The sequence below is a fragment of the Mauremys reevesii genome, linkage group 7 (assembly GCF_016161935.1).
Source record: "Mauremys reevesii isolate NIE-2019 linkage group 7, ASM1616193v1, whole genome shotgun sequence".
NCBI lineage: Eukaryota > Metazoa > Chordata > Testudines > Geoemydidae > Mauremys > Mauremys reevesii.
The window spans coordinates 180,706-204,872 of NC_052629.1; the positions used below are offsets into that span (position 1 = coordinate 180,706).

General features: G+C 45.7%; 1 protein-coding gene across 10 annotated transcripts in view; it reads right to left on the reverse strand.

Annotated features, from left to right (window-relative positions):
• The window catches only part of ALDH18A1 (aldehyde dehydrogenase 18 family member A1), a 118,505-nt gene that overhangs the window by 73,222 nt on the left and 21,116 nt on the right, over positions 1-24,167 (reverse strand). For 5 of the 10 annotated variants that reach the window (XM_039480992.1, XM_039480990.1, XM_039480993.1 and 2 more), the window contains 4 exons: positions 21,754-21,876; positions 4,774-4,997; positions 3,417-3,566; positions 3,206-3,310 (listed from right to left, as the gene is read on the reverse strand). In XM_039480992.1, the coding sequence (XP_039336926.1) occupies positions 3,206-3,310; positions 3,417-3,566; positions 4,774-4,997; positions 21,754-21,847 (573 nt within the window). In that variant the 5' untranslated portion in view covers positions 21,848-21,876. Of the gene's footprint in view, positions 1-3,205; positions 3,311-3,416; positions 3,567-4,773; positions 4,998-21,753; positions 21,879-24,167 lie in introns of all 10 variants that reach the window. The other 5 variants (XM_039480995.1, XM_039480986.1, XM_039480987.1 and 2 more) reach the window with 1 other exon arrangement.

Genomic DNA, 24,167 nt, shown 5'->3' on the forward strand with positions numbered 1-24,167 from the left:
TTTAATCCTTATAAATATACAATGGGACAGCTGTGTTCATATTCAAGCCAGATTAGAATCCAGCTCACTCTCCTATAGTTTTTTTAATGCTACAGTGCAAAGATAAGTAGATTTTAGCCAGTGAATTCAGTAGATTTTGTATGATGGAACACATACAGCGAGCAGGTCTATTGAGAGAGAAGGTGACATTAGGTTCTCAGGTACCATCGTGATAGTTGTGGTATAAGGCCCAAGACAGATGTTTATATAGGCAGAGTATAATTGCACTTCATAGCAAGATCTTCTCCAAGTACCTGAGTACAGCAATTCAAACAATAATGCTATAACATGAGTTTAAAAAAAAAAAAAAAAAAAAGGCTCATGGCTAAGTGTATACAGTATGGAACAGAAGAGATTTTAATGAATAGAGTCCACATTTGAGGACTCACTTTTTACATTTCTCTCGTGAGCTTTATATTCAGCTTGATAGTTCTAATTTTGTTTGCAGCAGGGTAATCAAATGATTAAAAAAATTAATTGAGATTAATTGGGACATTAAAAAAATAGTTGCAGTTTTAATCACACTGTTAAATAATAAAATACCACCATTTATTTAAATATTTTTGGATAGTTTCTACATTTTCAAATATATTGATTTCAATTACAACAGAATGCAAAGTATACAGTGTTCATTTATTTTTTATAACAAATATTTGCACTGTAAAAAAAAATATTTTTCAATTCATGTCATACAAGTACTATAGTACAATCTCTTTAGATTTTGTGTAGATTTTTTTTAAAACACATACCTGCCCTGCACACAAAAATAAAACAATGTCAAACTTTAGTGCCTACAAGGCCACTCAGTCCTACTTCTTCAGGAAATCAGAAGTAAGGGTGACATGGTATATGGTGTATTGCCACCCTTACTTCTGCTGCAGCTTGTGGTGCCTGGCACTTGGCATACGGCTCAAGATGGGCTCTGTGCTATAGCATGGAGGCTGCATCTTGCCAGAGCCCTTGGCCATCCCACAGTCCTCTGGTGGCTTCTGGCTCACCACGGGCGCCATTTCATATTTTGGTTTGATGTGAGTGTGTGGGCGATGGGCGGGGGGGAGGAAGAGAGCGCGCGAGAGAGAGAGAGAGAGAGAGTGTGCTGGAGGACAATGAGTGTGTGTGTGTGTGCGCGCGCACACACGCTGGGAAAGCGCTGTGTCTTTAATCAGAGCATTCAGGAGCTTGAATGCTTTTTCAGCCAACAGCAGCTGCTGTTGGCAACAATGACTCCTGAGACAGTACCAGCTGACAGGCTCCCCCTGTTCCCTGACTCCAGCTCAGCAGCGACTGGGTACACAGGTGGGGGGAGGGAGACACCCCAACATCAGCCTCTCTCACCCCCACTTTGCACAGCAGACAAGAGACAGGTTCCCAGTCTGGAGCAGCTTGGCCAGGGCAGCTCCATGGGTGCAGGGGCGGAGGAAGTGGGAGCAGCAGTTATCATGGGGGATGGGGGCGTGAGACCAGTTCCGAAGCATTTCGATAATCTGAGCATCTGATCTGGATATTTCAGAGTCTCCTGTCCCCAGCCACCTCCTGCTCATTGCCACAGCCTGTGCCTCCCTCCCTGCCCGGATGCTGCCAAGTCCCATCTCCAGAGGTGTGCGATTAACGCTCGTTTAAAAAAAGTGTTATTTTGTTGAGTTAATTGCATGCGTTAACTGCGATTAACTGACAGTCCTAATAATGATTCTACATTTGTAAGTTGCACTTTCACAATAAAGTACTTGCATGAGGTGAATTGAAAAATACTATTTCTTTTGTTTATCTTTTTAAGGTGCAAATATCAAACTGGAACGGGTACAAAGAAGGGCCACTAGAATGATCTGAGGAATGGAAAGCCTGTCGTATGAAAGGAGACTTGAGGAGCTCGGTTTGTTTTCCTTAACCAAAAGAAGGATAAGAGGAGATATGATTGCACTCTTTAAATATATCAGAGTGATAAATACCAGGGAAGGAGAGGAATTATTTCAGCTCAGTGCTAATGTGGACACAAGGACAAATGGATATAAATTGTCAGTCAAGAAATTTAGGCTTGAAATTAGACGAAGGTTTCTAACCATCAGAGGAGTGCAATTCTGGAACAGCCTACCGAGGGAAACGGTGGGGACGAAGGACCTCCATGACTTTAAGATTAAGCTGGATAAGTTTGTGGAGGGGATGGTATGATAGGATAACGGGTTTAGTCAATAGGTCAATAACGTGCCACACTGGTAATTAGTACAAAGGGTCAATGTTGGGATATTGTTAGCCTTTTCCAGAGGGTCTGGCTGGAGAGTCTTGCCCACATGCTCGGGGTTCAGCTGATTGCCATATTTGGGGTTGGGAAGGAATTTTCCTCCAGGGTAGATTGGCAGTGGCCCTGGAGGTTTTTCGCCTTCCTCCGAAGCATGGCGCAGGGGTTGCTTGCTGGTGGATTATCTGCTACTTGAATTCTTTAAATCATGATTTGGTGCATTCAACAGCAGAGTCAAGGGAGAGAATTAGTTCAGGAGTGGGTGGATCGGCTTATGTGGCCTACATCTTGCAGGAGGTCAGGCTAGATGATCATAATGGTCCCTTCTGATCTTGAATTCTATGATTCTATGATTTATAAAAAAAAGTAATATAAAGTGAGCACTATACACTTTCTATTGTGTTGTAATTGAAACCAATATATTTGAACATGTAGAAAAATATCAAATATATTTATTATAAATTTAAATTGGTATTCTATTATTAACAGTGTGATTAAAACAGTGATGAATTGTGACTTTTTTTTAATCTAGTTAATCTGTTTTGCACTAATTGCTTGAGCTAACTGCGATTAATTGACAACCCTAGCTTTCAGTTCTCAGACCTTCACTCCTGATCATCAGCCCCATCTCTTTGGCCTATCCTAGGGCCAACAACCAGGTGGTCTGGGATAACAATTGTTTAAAAGTGTCCAATGCCAGCAAAAATGTGTTTTTTCTTTAACTAGAACATAAAATTTAAGTGATATTCACCAGAACAATTTCCTTTGTGAGATATTCACACCAAGTTCTAAACCGCTCAGAAATGGAATTACAATGGAAATCTAGGAAGACAGTGAATAGAACAGAACAGGTCCCTCTCGAATTAATAAGACTGGTTCCAAAAGATGGACTGAAGTATCAATCCACAGGCAAGGGAAAGCGCAGTCCCTTACCTGAGCTGCACAAATGCTGTACTGTGTAAACATGGCCTCATAGAGAGCCATCAGTCCACTCTGCCCAGCTGCTGCACAGGCTCGTGCCTCCAAGACTGGAATAGCCTTAAAAAATTAGAGAACATAGCTGTCAGCCAATTGACAGGAAGGGTTATAAGTTGACTCAGCCCAACATTTAATAGAAGAGCAGATGACTACCTCAGCCACTCACCATGTCCTTTAGCTGGTTCTGTCCTGAATGGAGGGCCTGCCTCACACTTTGAGAAAGCAGGATCTCATGGCGCAATCGCTGTTTTCCAAAGGCCACAGCACCACTGGTGACTATCATCATTTCCCGACCCTGATTCTGCAGCATTGACACCTACAGGTGTGGAGAATCAAAGATCAGGATGTAGAGCAGGAAAGTTACTAGCTTACTGATTCCATTCTCCCTCTTTGTACAGTTTAAGAGCATTTTGTGCCTCATCAATTCCTGGAGACTGAAGTCTTCTGCTTATCCAAAGTACATATACGGTAAGCAAGTAACAATGTAAGATGCCCTCCTCCGAGGAGAGAACCTATATGGCCCTTGCTATACTTGGCCCCATCATGGTAGCAATTTTTCTAATGTAAACACCTGGACTAATCAAGCCATAGGACAGGCATCTGATGGAAGCCAGTCTGTCCACCACCACAGCTGGTGTTATTTCAAGCAGAGACTAGAGGCGAGCAGCCCATATCCTATTACCAGACTTATCATTGACCATCCATGCCCACAGCTCATATTTAAACAGCAATGCTACATCTGAGATATAAAGAATCTGTCTTTTCTTATACCTTGCAAACACATCATGCTTTGCCCCTTCCACCTCCCAGCACCTGGCTCCCTAGTTCCTTTCACAAATCAAGTACCATATACTTCCTTAATGCAACAAGATTTTGTGCACATCCATCAAGTATACACTAGATCTGTCCCTCTCCAGCTAGGTTTCTGGGAAGAGAGCCTGTTAGGATAAGAATCATCAATGTAGCAGAAGTAGGATCAACTCACTAGATGCCAACTGGCAGAGTTTGTTAACCAGAATTTTAACTGGATATGGAAGAGTTTTATTTAACTCAATTATTATACATTCATAATGTATCAAGTGCCAGTTACTGTTTAATCCACGTGTCAGAGCAATTTAAACATCAGCAGTGAAGCCCTGACAGAACACTATTCACTGGGATTATACTCCACAACATTTTTCAACAAAAGAAGTGGCAACAAGAGATACTCACTTCCAACTGCATCCCAGGACAAAATGTTCTCCCTCATTCCCTGAAGGCTCTTCCTCCTCCAGCTGAAGGCAGGAACTCCCACTAGGTTTATTTCTGCATACTGCAGGTTCTCCTTTTGCACAACTCTTTACGTATATTAGGCCACATGACTCCCTCACTACATCTTCCCCCTCTGCATACACCTCAGTTTTGCCACATTATGATAAAAGCTGCAGTTAAAGTCTCCTGCTAAGTTTTGTTATACAAACTTTAAGGAGACATTGGACTAGACAGTTTGCAAGAGCACTAGGTTTTTTAAGCCATAAAGTTACCTGCTCAACAATAGATGCCAACCGCCCAAGAGCCAATCCACACTCATCCCCTCGAGTCACAACAGCACTACCCAGCTTCACCACAATCCTTTTAGCATGCTTCAGCTCACTGCGATGTGCAAATGACTTGCCATGTGTACGACTGAGGGGCATGGTGATAAATGGGATGTTGCTCCAGCAACGGATAGATTCATTCCTTAACACCAGGTTATGGACAGGCAAATCTGTGGTTAAAAAACAAAAACAAACAACCACCACATGAAAGACAGGGAGAGATCCCATACTCCCAAATGTTGAACCTACAACTTTGAACACTTAGTTCAGACCTCCCTCAACCCTTTATCTGTCAAGATTACCCCATCTTGAACCTAAAATCCCACAACGTGCACTCAGTATTCTGACTTCCAAGCTCCTGGAATGTATCCAGTTTCCAAGTGACTAAGAAAGAAGCAATGCAAGCCATTGCTGGGCCTGATATACACTGCAGTGTATAAGACCCATACTGGGTCAGACCAATGGTTCATTTAGCCCAGTATCCTGTCTTCCAACAGTGGCTAATGCCAGGTGCTTCAGAGGGAATGAAAAGAACAGGGCAATCGTCCAGTCCCAGCATCTGGAAGTGAAAGGCTTAGGGATGTCCAGAGCATTGGGGTTACATCTCTGACCATCTTGTGTAATAGCCACTGATGGACTTATCCTCCATCACTTATCTAGTTCTTTTCTGAATCCACTTATACTTTTGGCCCTCAGAACATCCCCTGGCAAGGAGTTCCACAGGTTGACTGTGCACTGTGTGAAGTACTTCCTTTTGTTGTTTTAAACCTGCTGCCTATTAATTTTAATGGGTGACCCCCTAGTTCTTGTGTTGTGAAGGGGTAAATAAAACGTTTCTTTATTCACTTTCTCCATACCATTCACAATTTATAGACCACTATCATGCACCTCTTAGTCATCTCTTTTCCAAGTTGAATAGGCCCAGTGTTTTTAATCTCTACTCATATGAAAGCTGTTCTATACACACAATCATTTTTGTTGCCCTTTTCTGTACGTTTTCCATTACTAATATATCTTTTTTGAGATGGGGCAACCAGAACTGCAAGCAGTATTCAAGGTGTAAGCAAAACATGAATTTTATAGTGGCATTATGATATTTACTGTTTTATTATCAATCCCTTTCCTAATGGTTCCTAACATTCTATTAGCTTTTTTGACAGATGCTGCAAATTGAACATTGGCAACTGGTTGTCCCATTTGCCTTAAGGGAATATCCTATGTGGCAGGGTGGACTGATTTAATCAGATCAATTAAAATTCATTTTAATGTTTCAAATTTCTACTTTTTATTTATTTTCCTAAAGAAACATTGATTCTCATTGGTTGATAATCATTAAAATACATTTATTTGCAACTAAACATAGCCTTTGCACTAAATTTGGTACTTTTTTTGCTAACCAAGTAGATATACTATATTTATACATTTATTAAAGCAATTAAATAGCAAAACTTACATTCTTCATTTTTATATTTATTATAGGGCTGTCGATTAATCGCAGTTAATTCATGTGATTAACTCAAAAATTAATGATTAAAAAAATTAATTGCACTGTTAAACAATAGAATACCAACTGAAATGTATTAAATATTTTTGCATGTCTTTCTAGATTTTCAAATATATCGATTTCTGATGCAACACAGAATACAAAGTGTACCGTGCTCACTTTATATTTTTTATTACAAATATTTGCACTGTAAAAATGATAAACAAAAGAAATAGTATTTTTCAATTCACCTCATACAAGTACTGTGGTGCAATCTCTATCATGAAAGTGCAACTTACAAATTTAGGTTCTTTTGTTACATAACTGCACTCAAAAACAAGACAATGTCAAACTTTAGAGCCTACAAGTCCACTCAGTCCTACTTCTTATTCAGCCAATTGCTATGAAACAAGTTTGTTTACATTTACAGGAGATTATGCTGCCCACTTCTTAATTACAGTGTCACCTGAAAGCGAGAACAGGCGTTTGCATGGCACTGCTGTAGCTGGTGTCGCAAGATATATATGTGCCAGATGCGCTAAAGAGTCATATGCCTCTTCATGCTTCAGTCATAGTTCCAGAGGATATGCTTCCATGCGGATGACGCTCGTTTAAAAAAATGTGTTAATTAAATTTGTGACTAAACTCCTTGGGGGAGAATTGTATGTCTCCTGCTCTGTTTTACCCGCCTTCTGCCATATATTTCATGTTATAGCAGTCTTGGATGGTAACTCAACACATGTTGTTCGTTTTAAGAACATTCTCACTGCAAATTTGACAAAATGCAAAGATGATATCAAGGTGAAGTTTCTAAAGATAGCTATATCACGGGACTCAAGATTTAAAAATCTGAAATGCCTTCCAAAATCCGAGAAGGATGAGGTGTGGCGCATTCTTTCAGGAGTCTTAAAAAAGCAATACTTTGATGTGGAAACTATAGAACCCAAACCACCAAAAAAGAAAATCAACCTTCTGCTGGTGGCATCTGACTCAGATGATGAAATGATGAACATGTGTCGGTTCACACTGCTTTGGATCGTTATCAAGCAGAACCCATCATCAGCATGGACGCATGTCCTCTGGAATAGTGGTTGAAGCATCAAGGGACAGATGAACCTTTAACCCATCCGGCATGTAAATATCTTGAAACGTCGGCTACAACAGTGCCATGCAAACACCTGTTCTCACTTTCAGGTGACATTGTAAACAAGAAGCAGGCAGCATTAATCTTCTGGAAATGTAAACAAACTTGTTTGAGCAATTGGCTGAACAAGTAGGACTGATTGGACTTGTAGGCTCTACAAAGTTTTATATTGTTACATATGGAGAATCACCTCCTGAGAAGTCCATTTGCCCTGAACTGTGAGGCTCTGGGAGGTGTTTGTGGTGATAATTCTTGTAGGAGGAGGCTGTAGGAGTGGAACTTCCACATGCACCTTCTGTGGGTCCTGCCACCAGTTTAGAAAATCAAGGTCTTTCCAAGGTACGGACACTGGCTTGGATAGATTGTGTTTGTTGGGGGTGTAGACAGTTCTCAACCAAGCCTGAAGACACCCAGAATCTAGTCTTGCTAATCCAGTGTGGGCCATATGGCCCAGAAGTTGTAGGCAAGCCCTTGCTATGGTTTGTGGGCTCTGCTGAATTGTTGAAACAAGGTTAGACATTGTAGTGAATCTCTCTTGGGTAAGTATGCAGAAGAAGAGTCCAGGGCAGTGGAAAGGGCAAAGGGTAAAATGTGATACTGGTAGTGGTTCCTGCATACCACAAAATGTACCAATTATTTGTGTGAGGGATCAATGGCAATGTGAAAAAAAAGCATCCTGAAAGTTGAGGGAAACAAACCAATCTCCTGGATCCAGGCAGGGAATTATCATTGTTAGAGTCACCATTGTGAACTGTTGGGAACAGACAAAGGAATTTAAAGTCTTGAGGTCCAAACTCTTTCCCACGCCCTTTTTTTCTTTGGGATGAGGAAGAGGGACAGAGAGGGCAAGGAGCTGAACTGGATAGAATAGCCTACAGAAATCACCTCTAAAATCCATCTGTCTGAGATGATGAACTTCCAGGAAGATTGGAGATTACCTCTCCCATTTCCTTGGGGGGGGGGAGGGGGGGAGAAGAGAGGCATAATATAGGATCTGGGGTAGGTAGCTCATGACTCTTTACGAACAGGTCAAAACAGACATTTTGAAGGTGTCACCAACTGAGAGGTTATTGTAGAAGAGGGCCCTTTCTTAGTAAATCTGGGCTTTATTCTGGGAGTGGGGTAGAGGGATGTCAACCTGTCCGGTGGGCTGACTGTGGACACAGCAAGACTGTTGAGTCATCTGGGAGTTACTGTATTTTCTTTTTGTCACAGGCGTATAGAGGCCCAAAGATCATATCATGTTACCCAGAAGTTTTTGAGAAACTGATGAGACCCATTCGTGGCATCACTTAAACTTAGGCCCCTCAAAGGGAGGTTCTTGACAGTATTTTGTACTTCTCAGAGGAGGCCAGAAGACTGCAGCCAGGAAGCTCAGCACATGACTACAACAGCAGCCATGGAATGTGCAGCTGTGTTGCTGGCATCAAGTGAGGCCTGGAGAGATGCCTTGGCAACTGTCTGGCCTTCTGAGGTGAGGGCCTAAAACTCTTGGATCATTGTGGATAGTTCTCTAAAAACATCCACTCAATGTGCAGTGGCAGTCAAAAAGGCAAACAGAATGTTGGGAATCATTAAGAAATGGATAGCTAATAAGACAAAAAATTATCATATTGCCTCTATATAAATCCTTGGTGTGCCCACATCTTGAATACTGCCTGCAGATGTGGTCGCCCTATCTCAAAAAAGATGCACTAGAATTGAAAAAGATTCAGAAAAGGACAACACAAATGGTTATGGTTCTGGAACGACTTCCATATGATGAGAGATTAATAAGACTGGGACTTTTCAGCTTGGAAAAGAGATGACTAAGGGGGGATATGATTGAGGTCTTTAAAATAATGACTGGTGTGGAGAAAGTAAATAAGGAAAATGTTATTTACTCCTTCTCATAACACAAGAACTAGGGGTCACCAAATGAAATTAATAGGCAGTAGGTTTAAAACAAACAAAATGAAGTATTTCTTCACACAATGCACAGTCAACCGGTGGAGCTCTTTGCCAGAGAATGTTATGAAGGCCAAGACTATACTCTGAAAAGGGTTAAAAAAAAGAATTAGATAAGTTCATGGAGGATAGGTCCATCAATGGCTCTTAGCCAGGATGGGCAGGGATGGTGTCCCTAGCCTCTGTTTGCCAGAAGCTGTGAATGGGTGACAGGGGATGGATCACTTGATGATTACCTGTTCTGTTCATTCCCTCTGGGGCACCTGGCATTGGCCACTGTCGGAAACAGGATACTGGGCTAGATGGACCTTTGGTCTGACCCAGTATGGCTGTTCTTATGTTCTCTCTAATTCTGAGGCTTTCAACAGAAGATGAGAATTCTGAATCAACTGAAGTCATTTTACCATCAAGACTTGATAATTGACTACTCTGAACTGAAAGGAGGCCAAGAAATAGCTCTTGTGGCCCAGAACGTCATTTTAGCTCCTTGTCAGTGATGTTGCCTGTTCTTTTCGTTAACTGCCCTGAGTGAACGAGATCCCTGTGCAAATGTTTATTGGGTCTTTCCACCAATTCAAGGAGTGTTTGACTTTGGCAGGCATCAAGAGAGGTTTGTCTAACATGTTTGCTTTGGTGGAGTCTGGCATGAGGTTCTACAAATATACCAACCGCCACGTGCCCAGAAGTTGAAGGCAATGTCTGGCTGATGTTTGAGGGATGGCTTGAATTCTAAGTGTGCACAGGTTGTAAAATCTGTGCTGCAGAAGGAGTGCCCTTGCTTGCCGTGATCGGAGGTCAGCCCTTATAAATTCCAAAATGTTGTACCGGAGTTAAGGTCGATTTTTGTACATTGATTTGCAGGCCCAGGTTCAGGAATACGTCTGGCCTGTAGGGCTTCTTCAAAGGAGAGGGACTTGAGGAGACAGTCGTTCAGGTATAGGTAGATCATGATATCCCCCAGCACGCAAATGAGCTGCCACTACAGAATGGACCTGGGAGAATACCCTGAGAGCTGACAAAAGGCCAAAGGGGAGTACTCTGTACAGTCTTGACTCAGAGTAAACCTGAGGAATCGTCTGTGGGACAGTAGGATGGATATGTGGAAATATGTGTCTTGGAGATTCAGGGCCAAGAACCAATCTCCCTGTTCCAGAGATGGAAAAATCGTTACTAATGTGACCATCTTGAATTTTTGGGCCTTCACATATTTGTTCAGAATCCTGAGGCCTAGTATGGGTCTCCAATCTCCCTTTTTCTTGGGTATTAGGAAATACCGAGAGTAAAAACCTTTGCCACAGAGATGTAGAGGAACGAGTTCTATGGCTCCTAAGCGGAGAAGGTGATCTTTCTCCTGTCGCAACAGATTCTCATGAGAAGGGTACCTGAACAGGACATGGGTGAAGTGGATCCAATACCCATTGGAGACAATTTCCAAGCCCCATCTGTCTGATGTTATATATTCCCAGTTGTGGTGGAACAGGGAAAGGTGGCATCCAAAGGTATGCAAATGGTTGGGAGGTAGCAGCTGATATCGAAGGGGGTTGTCTCTCAGGGCCTTGACCGAGACATCAAAACTGATTATTTGAAGTGGCAGATTGCAATGTTGAAGACTGGGGCTCTGATGGTTTGCACCTCCGGAATTTGGATTTCTTTCTCTGAGGTTCATAGTAGCATTGTGGCAGGAATTGTGGTTTATGTGGTCTGTGAGAAGATTGAGGACTAAATTTTCTCTTTTATCCAGGTATATAGATCCCCAGTGACCAAAAAGTGGCTCTGGAATCTTTTAGCGTACGGAGTGATGCATTGGTCTTCTCAGCAAACAACTTTGAGCCCTCGGAGAGGAGGTCCTCTACACAGTTGTTTGCACCTCCTTCAGGAAGCCCAAGAGATGCAACCATGAAGCTCGCCGCATCACAACCACATTGAGATGGACCAGGCTGCTATATCAAATGCATCAAGTGCCGTCTGGAGTGCTGTTTTCGCCACTAACTGCCCTTCATTGATAAGGCTTGAAATTGCTCCCGTTGTGATTCTAGAAGATGGTCAATAAAGGTGTTAAATTTGGTATAGTTACTGTCAGGGCCTGATAGTTTGCAATGTAGAATTGCAAAGTTGCAGAAGAGTAGGCTTTTTGTCCAAATAGGTCAAGGCGCTTCCAATCCCTATCATAAGGGTCGGACTTGGAATGAGGTTGCCAGCAACGCAAATTCACTGCATCCACAACAATGGAACTGGGCAGAGGGTGAGGGGGAAAAAGGAATTTCGTATCACTGGGAGGTACATAATACTTTTTATTGGCCATTCTGCATGTCAGTGTGGCCAATAATGCCGTTTGCCATAAAAGTTTCATTGGATCCAAAATCACCTCATTGATGGGGGAGGGCTGTCCTGGAGGAGGAGGAGGAGGAGGATGTATATAAAATGTCGAGAAGTTTATGGTGGTCTTATCTCCTCAAGAGGTATTTGCAAGGTATCTGCCACCATCTTAGTCAGATCTTGGAAGAGTCTGAAATTGTGTATCAGACAGTGGAAGTGGCATTACTGCCTTGTCTGGCGAGGAGAATGAGATATTAGTGTGTGGTGTAACCTTCTCTTCGAGTCTGCTCCTGCTCCTCCAGTATCTCCTCAGGAGGTACTGAGGCTCTACAGGCGGTAGCTTGGGGGAATGCCTCAGTCTCTCAGCGTGTAACACTAGATGCCCAGGAAGAATGGTGCTTATAGGCTGCCCACAGATCCCAACAGAGCCATTCGGACAGAGGAAAAGGCATGTGTGGTTGAGCCCATGGTTGGTCATACCACAGAACTTGGAGGTCCAGACCAAAGGTATGACTGGGGAGGTCCAGGGTGGTACTGGGAAGAAGCGTAGTGAGAATGATGGGAGAGGACCTCCTCCTGTTCTCTGTCAGACTCTCCACTGGAAAATGGTGGAGCTGCATGACACAGTGGTGATTCCTGGGCTTGACATGTGCCTGGCACTGGGGACCCAATACCAATTAAAGGAGACTCCGGTACCTCAGATACCGTGAGGGCCTCAGAGAACTTGAATTCCTGCGGTGCCATAGTAATCAGAACCATAAGGGGTTGTCAGTAATAAGCCAGTGGTACCAAAGGAGCTGGTGACTTTGGCCACACCAAGTGGGCTAATTAGGGTTGCCTCGCAGTTGTCAGTACCAAAGGGGTCCATACTGATGCTGTCTTCCAGAAGGCAGCGTGGTCTCCACTCCTGTCCCTGACTGATGGTACCACTGCTTCAGTACCTGTGCCCCTGGGATCCTTAGCGTACTAATGGTATCAATTGCACCGGACCAATGTGATCTGTGGATACCGTGCTTGGACGCCTTCAGTACTGAAGAGACAGAATGTGCTGGAGACTTCTTCTGGCTGGTTTGGGGCTCACTAAGAGGGCTCAAAGTTCTCTTTTTGGAAGTCATACGTGGAGAGTCTGAGGATTTCTTCCTCTGGTCGCTGGCCTTTGAGGTGGAAGGCTCTGGAGAAGACTCAATGCCTGGGAGGCTCTGGGCATAAGTCAGACACAGGCTGAAGAGCTCTCTCCATGAGGAGCAGCTTTAGTTTCAGTTCCCTGTTTTTCCAGGATCTGGATTTCAGTTGCTTGCAGAAGTTACACTTCTGTGGGATGTGTCCCTCCCCAAGGCAACAGACACAGCGGGACTGCCTGTCTGTTACCAGAATGGACTCTTTGCAGAAGAGACACCTCTTAAATCCTGGTGAACTGGGCATGCCTCTTACTGGGGGCAATCCCCAGTATAGGTGAAAAAGGATAAAGGAAAAAAAACCATTTTTTATAACAAGGAAGAGAAAAAACTAAAAGAAACTCTATAATAAGAAAAAACACTAACAACTAGTTAACAAGAATTTCTAAAGGATAAGTATCCGTGAACGGACTGCTAATCGCTCCGTCCCTAGCCAGGAAGGGGTTGAGAAGAAACTCAGGGTGGTTCACCTGTGCAGTGCTAATTAGCCTCGAGGCAGCCCATGAGGAGAGGAGAGCGCATGTGCGAGCCAGACGGACACTGCTACCAAAGATCTCTGATCAGAAGCACAGGGACGCACTTACACCTGCAGTGGAGAACCCTACTGTGGAACACCCACAAGGACACTACTCGAAAAAGTGACTTTACAACCAGTCTGATTGCTCTCAGCTCTAATATACTGATATATAGACTCTTGATTATATTGATATGTAGACCAGTGAGCTCTGACTAACAAGTTATTGTTTAAATGAGCTCCTCATCCCAGTGTCAATGCAGTGGAGGTAAGTATTACTGGCGGCAGAGGGGAATTAAAAAGCATAGCCTTCATTACATTTTGAACATTTGTCCATGTATTAATGATGTTAACCCTGGTGTGGAATTACTAATTTGTGATACATGCTGTCTAAACCTGGTTTGTAATTTCTTGCTAACCAGTGCTAAAGATCCCACATCTGAAGACAAGCATATGGTGTCACTGCTATGGTTTATGTCAACAGACCCAGCCACCAAGGGTGGGCAGGGGAAAAAAGAGAGAGAAATGGAGGTTTTACTTACTATAACTGGAAGTTCTTAGAGATGTATGGTTCCTAGCTAAATTCCATGTGGGGGCACATGTGCCATGTACCCAAGTCCAGAAAGTCTAACAAGTAGTGTCCTCTGGCCCACATATGTGCAGCAGGTCTCCTTGTGTTCCCAACTGAGGGTATAAGATAGTGCGGGCCAATGCCTCTCCAGTGCCTCCTCTTACCACGAATTCAACGGGGTGGAGGGCAGGTATTCTAAAACAGATAGGGACCACACACCTCAAAGAACTACCAGCTATAATAAGTAACCTTCATTTCTTTTTTAACTGCTGGTCCCTGTGTGTATTCCACACATGGGTGATTGACAAGCAGTACTCGGATTGGAGAGGTGGGGGTGAAAGGAAGCTGGTAACAAAGAGGCTTGCTCTACTGCAGATTTCACTTCTGCATCTACAGCAAAGGCCTGAATTAACCTGTAGTGTGTAGCAAATGTGTGGATGGGGCTCCTGGTGGCTGCCCTGCAAAGGTGTTGTATTGGAACCTCCAGCAGAGATGACGTAGAGGTGGCCTGGGTACTCGTGGAGTGACCTATGACACCTCTGCCAGGGGGTGGGGGAGAGGAGGTGTGTGTGCTAATCTGTAGCACTCTGTAATGCATCCCAAAACCCACACAGAAATCCTTTGAGAGAAAATAGTTTGACCATGTGATAAAACTGTTACTAACCTTTCGTAACTGTTGTTTTTCGAGATGTGTCGCTCATATCTATTCCATGTTATATGTGTGTGTGTGTGTGTGTGTGTGTGTGCGCTCGCCACATGCACCAGTGCCGAAGTTTTTCCTCAGTGGTATCCATAGGGGACTGGCTCTGGCGCTCTCTGGAGTGGCGTGCATACGTGCCAGTATAAGAGGCGCTGTCGCCCCCCACTCCCTCAGTTCCTTCCTGCCGGAACTCCGACAGTGGGGAAGGAGGGTGGGTCATGGAATGGACATGAGCAACACATCTCAAACAACAACAGTTACAAACGGTTAGTAACCATTTTTTCTTCAAGTGATTGCTGATGTCCATTCCATGTTAGGGGACTCCCAAGCAGTACCATCAGAGGTGGGTAGGGATAGCTCAGTGGTTTGAGCATTGGCCTGCTAAACCCAGGGTTGAGAGTTCAATACTTGAGGGGGCCACTTAGGGTTTGGGACAAAATCAGTACTTGGTCCTGCTAGTGAAGGTAGGAGGGCTGGACTTGATGACCTTTCAGGGTTCCTTCTAGTTCTATGAGATAGGCATATCTCCATATATTATTCATGGACATGTCGATTGCAAGACAGCTCTACCAAATCCAGCATCATTTCTGGCTTGCTGGGTGATGGAGTAGTGCTCGGTGAACGCATATACTGAAGACCGCATTGCAGCCCAGCAGATATCCTGGATAGGGACATGTACCAGGAAGGCAGCCGAAGACGACTGAGCCCTAGTGGAGTGATCCGTCACTATCTGTGGAGGCACTGCCTACGCTAACTCGTAGCAGGTGGTGATCAGGTGTCCTCTCAAAGGATTTCAAACTGGAAGGCCCTTCATTCTGTCAGCAGTCACAATAGAGTTGAGTCGATCTGTGGAAGGGCTTGGTGTGCTCCAAGTAGAAAGCTAGCATGCGCCTAATATCTTCTAGAGTATGCAGACTTCTCTCCTCATTGGTCTTGTGAGGTTTCGGATAGAACACTGGAAGGAAGATATCCTGGTTGACACGGAAGTGTGACAACACCTTTGTCAGGAAGGGGCCGCAGCTGCTCCTTGTCCTTGTAGACCACCATATATGGGGACTCCAAAGTGAGGGCTCTAATCTCAGAGACTTGCCTTGCTGTCGTAATGGCTACAAGAATGTGACCTTGTACGACAGGTGTGAGAAAGAGCACGAGGCTAGAGGCTCGAAAGGAGTACTTGTAAGCCTGTGAAGGACCAGATTAAGGTCCCATTGGGGAATAGCATCCTGGACTGGGGGGAGGGACATCCTCTCGAGGCCCTTGAGGAACCTTATCGCCATCTTATGAGAGAATACCAATCTTCCTTCAATGTGCGTGTCAAACGCCAAAATGGCCACCAAATGCACCCTGATCAATGAGATAGCCGCGCCCTGAAGCTATAGGTGCAGGAGGTAGTCCGTAATGGCTTGTAAAGAAGTATCAATGGGGCAGATATTTCACTCTGAGGCCCAGTAAGAGAAGTGCAAGATAGGTGGCTCTAGTGAAGGGCTCTCTCTCCTTTCCAGAAGAACCTGCTAGACCTGAGTAAAGCAGGCCTGCTCCTCAGGGCTCAGCCGTGCAGCATCCACACCGTAAGGTGGAGAGAGGCAAGGTTCAGGTGCAGCAATTGCCCGTGATCCTGAGAGAGCAGGTCCAGGCGGTCAGGCAGGGTTCACGAGGGCACCACTGCCAAGTCCATGAGAGTGCCGAAGCATTGCTGGCGAGGCCAGGCCGGGGCAATCATGACGACTCATGCCTTGTGTCTCTTGATCTTGGAGAGGACCCTGCTGATTAGTGGGATCAGTGGAAAAGTGTACATGAGACTATCTGACCATGACAGAAGGAAAGTGTATGACAGCAAGTCGCTTGCAAGGGACTGTGGCGAACAGAACTGGTGACATTTCCTGTTTTGCCTGTTGGTGAATAGGTCTACTTGGGGATCTCCCCACCTCTGGGAGAACGTTTGGGCAATCTCTGAGTGGGGGGGACCACTCGTGGTGAGAAAAGAAGGATCTGCTGAAGCGATCCACCAGGGTGTTCCGGAAGCCAGGGAGATGTGAGGTAGATAGTGTGCTGGTGGATAGCGTGCTGGATGCAGAAGTCCCACAGGCGAAGGGCTTCCTGACACAGGGCTGACGACTGGGCTCCCCTTGTCCTAAGTTCCCTCTAAGCTGCGCGGCAGTGCAGAAGCCTATTAAGCACTGCACAGACGTGCAGGGCTGTGGCGGGAAGAGATGCCTCTCCCCCAGCCCCGGACCTGGCATGGCTGGGGGAGAGGCATCCCTCCCCTGGCCCCAACCCAGCCCAGCCCTGGATCTGCCACAGGTGGGAGAGGCGCCTCTCCCCACTAGCTCAGGTGCTGCTATGGGGGGAAACAGCTGTGAGGAGTTCTCTCTCCCTGCTAGTCCCAGGGCAGCCTGCACCCCAAGCCCCTCATCCCCAGCCCCACCCCAACCCTCTGCCCCACCCTTGAGCCCCGCACCCCCAGCCCCACCCCAGAGCCCTCACCCCCCCGTCCAATCCTCTGACCCTCATCCCCGGCCCCACCCCAGAGCCCACATCCCCAGCCGGAGCCCTCACCCCACCCCCCAGCCCTGAGCCCCATCCCACAGTCCAATCCCTGGGCTCCATCCCTGCACATGAATTTTGTTATGTGCCCCAATGTGGAGATGTGTGACACATCACCTCCACATTGGTGCACATAACGAGGTGATGTGTCACACATCATCTCCATATTGGGGCACATAAAATTCATTCCACACATGCTTGGGAAAAAATCAGAGGGAACACTGCAGCCTTGTCTGTTGACATAGAACATGGAGACTGATGTCCATCAGAACCTGCACCACCTGACCAGACAGATGGGCCAGGAACACCTTGCATGCTAGACGAATGGCCCTGAACTCTTACGTTTATGTGAAGCGACAGCTCCTCCTGTAACCATAGCCCTTGAGTCTTGAGGGTACCGTGGTACACTCCCCAGCCGAGAGGACCCGAGCTGTGCTGAGCGGGTATGCGGTGACCTGGGCAATCAGATCTGACATGGCCGTGAACTTGGTTTAAGATAGGAATGCTCTGGCTCAAGTTGAGTCGAGGACTGTTCTGATGAACTCTATCCTCTGAATGGGGATCAATATTGATTTTTGTTCATTTATCAACAGACCCAGGTCATGACAGGTGGCTCACAGCACCTCGATACTGTGCCATACTACCTCTCGGAACAGCCCTTGATAAGCCAGTTGTCCAGGTAGGGATAGATCTGGACGCCCCAATGCCTGAGGTAGGCTGCGACCACCACCATGCACTTTGTAAACACCCTCAGTGCTGTTGCCAGGCTGAATGGGAGCACTGCAAATTGGTAATGCGTTTGCCTGACCACAAACCGCAGAAATCTCTTGTGTCCAGGGACTATTGATATGTGGAAGTATGCGTCCTTTAAGTTGAGGGCGGAGTACCAGTGTCCAGGATCCAGGGAGGGGATAATGGAGGTCAGGGAGAACATGCGGAACTTCAACTTCTTGAGATATCTGTTGAGGTCTCGCAGGTCCAGGATGGGGCGTAGGTCCCCTTTGGAATGAGAAAGTACCAGAAGTAAAAATCTTTCCCTCTTCATTTCACAGAAACTTCCTCCATGGCCCCCAGGCACAGAAGGGCTTGCACCTCCTGGGCGGGTAGTTTCTCGTGAGAAGGGTCCCTGACGAGGAATAGGGAAGGTGGGATAGAACAGAACAAGAAGGTATAACTGCTGACAACGTATTGAGGACCTAACGGTGGGTGCTTATGGCGGTCCAAGCGAGGAGGAAAGGCAACAAACGGTGGAAAAATAAGGGACGAGACAGATCCTGGTCCTGACTGTAGACTGGGAGGTCGCCCTTGAGCATCCCTTCAAAATGACTGCCTGTTTTTAGAAGGGGCATGACTAGCACCCAAATGTGCTCCCGCTGCTGCCAGGTGACCTTGGTGGTGCCAACTGCCCTGTGTCTCTTGGTTCCACTCTGGTCTCCCTTGGGAACCTGGCTCGGGAAGCGGCGGGCTGCAGGAACATGCTGACCGCCGTTTCCCGCATCGCCCATTGGCTAGGAACGTTGAACTGCGGCCACTGGGAGCTGTGGGGTGCCATGTCTGTGGACAGTCAACATCAGCAACATCTTGCAGCCCGCAACCAGCTTACCCTGATGGGCGACTTGCGTCATGCGGGCCGCAGATTGCCCACCACTGCTCTAGAGTCTTTCAGGCTGTGTAACTTGCTGTCCGTCTGTTCAGCAAACAGGGCTAAGCCCTCAAATAGGAGGTCCGAGATTGACTGCTGGACGTCTGCCAAGAGGCCAGACTATTGCAGCCACGACTCCCATATCATTGATACCGCCGATGCCATCATTCTGGCTGTGGAATCCACCACAACTGATGCGGCTGGAGGGAGGCCCTCTCCAGCACTGCATTGAACTCCTGCTTCATGTCCTGTGGGAGCAAGTAAGCATATTTTGCTGGGTATTGCCATACATTAAAGTGATATCTGCTGAGCAAGGCTTGGTGATTAGCTATCCACAGCTGTAGACTGGCTGTGGAAGAAACTTTCCTGCCATATAGGAGTCGAGTTGAATTGATCATGTCTGTCTCGCTCGTTGGCAGCCGCGAACACTAGTGACCCGGGGAGGAGTGTGTATACAAGTACTCAAACCCCTTTGCAGGAACATAGTACTAACGCTCTGCCCTTTTGGACACAGATTGCAAGGATGATGGGGTCTGCCACAGGGCCTTTACAATTTTGACCACCCCATCGTGGACTGGCAGGGACACCTTTACTGGTGGTGCTGCGGCCAGCACGTCGAATAGGGAGTCCGCTGGTTTGGACATCTCCTCTGCTTTTAGCCCCAGGATCACCATGACCCATGTAAGCAGCTTCTGGTGGGCTTTTACATCATCTTGGGGCACTGTTTGCGATGGGCCTGCAACTGCCTCATCCTGAGGAGGAGGCCAGCCCCGAGGGAGGGATAGGATTTGCTTCCTGTGTCTAAGGCACCACTTGCCCTGGAGGGGGTTGGTCCTGGGCCCCTTGGCTTGACCTGATCTGCGAGCCCAGGGGGTGGGGGTGGAGGGAGTCGCTATTGCTGGAGGTCCTTCCGATATCCCCTGGCATGCGGACAAGGCCACAGGTTATTCCCCTGCCAGGGTCCTGGCCACTGACCTTGTGGCCACGCACTTGTAGGTTGGCCTGCTGGCTGCACCGGTGTTGACAGGTCCATGGGGGCCAGCAACTTCTCGCTCCCCAAGCTTAAGGAGAAATACTCTTCTTCTGGTAATCATGTTGGTGCCACCATAGGGTAGGCCTCCCTACTGTATCCAGCGTCCTCTCGCCTGCCGTTTGGGGAGCAGTATCAGGAGCCCACTGAATGATGTTGCACTTCCAGCAACCATGGGTGATGTATAGCAGCCCGGTAATAGTCTGGGGAGCGATGCCACCTGCTTTAGGCATGGTGCACAGTCTCTGGTGATCGAGAGAGCGGGGACTGTCCATAACACCGCGGCAACAGGCATCAGGGCTTGTGAGAGCGCCGAGGGGACTCTGGTGACAGTCTCCAGGGCTCCACAATACGTACCTGTGGCCTGGTACCACGGGTCCAGCGACTGTGTGTTGTGACCCCAGCGATCAGTACCCGAAGTTTGGCAATCGGTGCCTGTAACTTGTCTGGTCTCAGATCTGTGGTCCGGGATGTGGTTCCGGAGATTGTTGGCACAGTCCCAGGGACCTTCGGGATGACTTGTGTAGGGGCGCCATTGACAGCTTTCCCCTTGAAGCGGGTGGGAGGGCAGGGTTCCTGGGCCTCTCCTCCCACAGAGTTGGCAGTACGAGGGGTCAGCAACCTTTCAGAAGTGGTGTGCCGAGTCTTCATTTATTCACTCTGATTTAAGGTTTCGTGTGCCAGTAATACATTTTAACGTTTTTAGAAGGTCTCTTTCTATAAGTCTATAATATGTAACTAAACTATTGTTGTATGTAAAATAAATAAGGCTTTTTTAAATGTTTAAGAAGCTTCATTTAAAATTAAATTAAAATACAGAGCCCCCCGGGGCAGTGGCCAGGATCCGGGCAGCGTGAGTGCCACTGAAAATCAGTTTGCGTGCCGCCTTCGGCACACGTGCCATAGGTTGCCTACCCCTGCTCTAGAGGATGCCAGAGCCAGTCCCCTATAGATACCACTGAGGAAAAACTTCCGGCATCGGTGCATGTGGCAAGCATATACACCTAACATTGGATGGACATGAGCAACCAATTGAAGAACTTTCTGCTATGGCAATAAAAAGTCTTGGTAACTTCCCGATTGGTTTGGTACTTTGCAGGTTGAACACCAGGGCATGTCGGACATCAAGGGAGCGAAGTCTCTTCTCTTTGGCAGAAGTGTGGAGAAAAAAAGACAGGTAAGTAGATACTTTGGTTGTTGTGGAAGAGAGGACACAGGATTCCCACTCAGGCCATGCAGTGGTAAGAAGGAACTGGAGAGGCCTCAGCTCTCACTGTCTCTTATGCCCTCAGTTGGAAGCACAAGGAAATCCACTGCACATGTGCAGGCCAACGAACACTGTTAGCATTTCCAGTCTCGGGTGCATGGCGCACATGTGTACCCATGTGTGGAATACACATAAGGACCAGCATTCAAAGAACTGGTTGTTATGGGAATTGGGGAAGGAGATATATAGCCATTTTTACTTCTAAATCTCTCTTCGGTTTAGGAAAAAGAAATCTAACACATATATGACAGACATTGTTGTATGCAATCTTGAAGTGGTGGCAGCAAGTAAGCAGTATTCACAGAAAACACCAGTATTTCTTGACTGAAATTGTGGTTTGTCAGAATGGAAAAGGTGATACCTCAGGCATTTGCTTGAATAATTATTATTGTACTGAGGAAGGAAGTTGCAGTAAGGACCCAGACCTCTGTCTACAGTTCACTCCGACACCTGTAGGTCTTGGACGAAAGGGAAAGGCAGCCCATAAACTCTGATGTGGTGCAGAAAGGTGTGAAGATAAGGGTATAAGAGATGCTGAGAGATATCCCCTGACCAGTGTTATTACAAACAAGTCCTTTCCCTTGGATACTTACAAGGCTGGGAAACAGCTGTGATGTACTGTGGTGAGAAGAGGCGGTATCGTCCAGGGGAGCGGAAGGAGGGGCTCAGAGCAGCTCGACCCAACATTGTGAGATGTTTGGGAGGATCAAGGATACCTGCAAGTTAAGAAAAAAAGTCATCAATCTCAGTGAATTTGCCTCCCTATTCCCACCATTAAAGTACACACCCAATCCTGCACACCAAGATACCCAGCAGTACATGCCCTTCTCAAAATCCTCTGTGGCATTAGGCATGTACCAGACTTCACTTCCTCCAAGAGCATTCAATTGCCAGTTGCACTCACAGCAGGCCTTCTGTGGCATGCACACACCATCATGCCTCCTGCAACGCAAAACTGATCACAAAATGTGTATGGAGTGACATACAGGCATCTATAGTTATATTTAACGCATTTATCTTGCCACATGTCTTGTAAAGATGGCAAGATGCCTACCAGTGAGGAAGCGACAGATGCCTAAATCTCAACGGAATATTACTCCAGACTTTCTTCTGTGCCCGCCCACTGGACCACTGCACTGTCAGATGCAGAGCCCCAGTGTGCACAGTTTAAACAGTGTGAGATCCATGTGTCTTATATTTAAATTATACACAGATTGCAAAATCAAATACTCAAAAGTTAGGAAATGCCAGAACTAATTTTGCTTGTGCAACCTTAATGCATACATACATAGGGCTGAATTATGATATAGTTTTCAGTTACATGATCACATGCTGTTTTTTCTCATTGGCCCCTGCCTCGTTCAGTGCACAGAACAGACTATGCTCACTTAATGAGCAGCTCTTCAATAGTTTTCTCTTTGTTGTTCAGTGTGTGACCATATGCCTTATTTACTGCACACTACTTGAACCCAAGACAGAATTAATAAATTTCCTCATGGACTTTTCTGTAACGCTTATCATTATAGTATCCAAGTATTTCACAAACACCCTGTGAGGTGAAAGGGTATTATCCCCATTTTACAGCTGGGAAACAGACACAAAGCAATTAAAGGTCAAAAGAGTCCACTAATTTTAGATGCCCAATTTGAGATGCCTAGAACCTAATTTTTCCAGAGTACTTAGCATTATATGGCTCTTTAAATGTTCAAATCATAGCTTCCATCAACTTCAGTTACAGCTGTGAATGCTCAGCACTTCTGCATATTAGATCCCAGGAACTCAAGTCAGGCATCCAGAAAATGAGAATACAATTAGTGACCACCTGTGAAAAGTTTGGTTTAAGAGACTTACCCACATCACACAGAAACTGTGGCAGAGGCAAGGTAGTATGGAAAGGAGGGGGGAGAATATAAATTCAGAAAGAACAGAGGAAGCCAAGAGCAGGGTGGAAAAGGGGGAAGACATTTGACGGGGAAAGAATAGTCAAAAGAACTTAAATCTATATCAAGGAAAATACAAAAAAGAGACTCAGGCATCTCAGCCAGGATCACAAAAAGACCTCTCCATCACAAGGATAAAAGCTCATCTGTGAAGGAGACAGGTTCTTAGGGGCTAGTTGAAGGCTGCAGAATGGACATGATTTAAGAACCAACTCAAACCTCACCATTTTCCATACCAAGTACAAAGCACATTTCTTTATCTTCCCTCAATAACAAATATGGTATAACAAGCCAATTTTTTTTTTAATTTCATATATTTTTCCCCTTATGGAGAAAGAGGAAGGAAGGAGAAAACATGTCACATATGCTAGGTACGTTGCTTAATACAATTCTGGAAGACAGTAAGTTGAAGAGGGTGATACAAGAACCTGCATAGACTAGATCAATTCAACTGGTAGCCACAAACTAAACTCTAAAGAAATTTTCCACTAAATATTGAAAACCCTCATTTAAAAGAAGGAATGTGGGAGGAGGGGAGGAAAAAAAAAGAGAGAGAGAGAGAGAGAGAGAGAAGTCACCCTTGTGTTATTTTTTCAGATAGAAAATGCTACCCAGTGTTAGAGATCGTATCTATCCATGGTCCTTATATGGCCCACATCACCAGAATATGTGAACATCTCTCAATCCTTCATCACATTTATCCTCTCAACATCCCTAAGGTAGGGAAGTACTATTATCCCCCATTTTACAGATAAGGAACAGAAGGACTAAAAGTGACTTGCCCAACATCACACATGGAGCCTGTGGTGGAACAAGGAAATGAACCCAGGTCTCCGAATTCCTAAGCTACCACCTTTACCACTAGACCAGAAGTAGGCAACCTATGGCACGGGTGCCGAAGGCGGCACGCAAGGTGATTTTCAGTGGCACTTACACTGCCCGGGTCCTGGCTACTGATCCGGGGGGCTTTGCATTTTAATTTAGTTTTAAATGAAGCTTCTTAAACATTTTTTAAAATCGTATTTACTTTACATACAATAATAGTTTAGTTATATATTATAGACTTA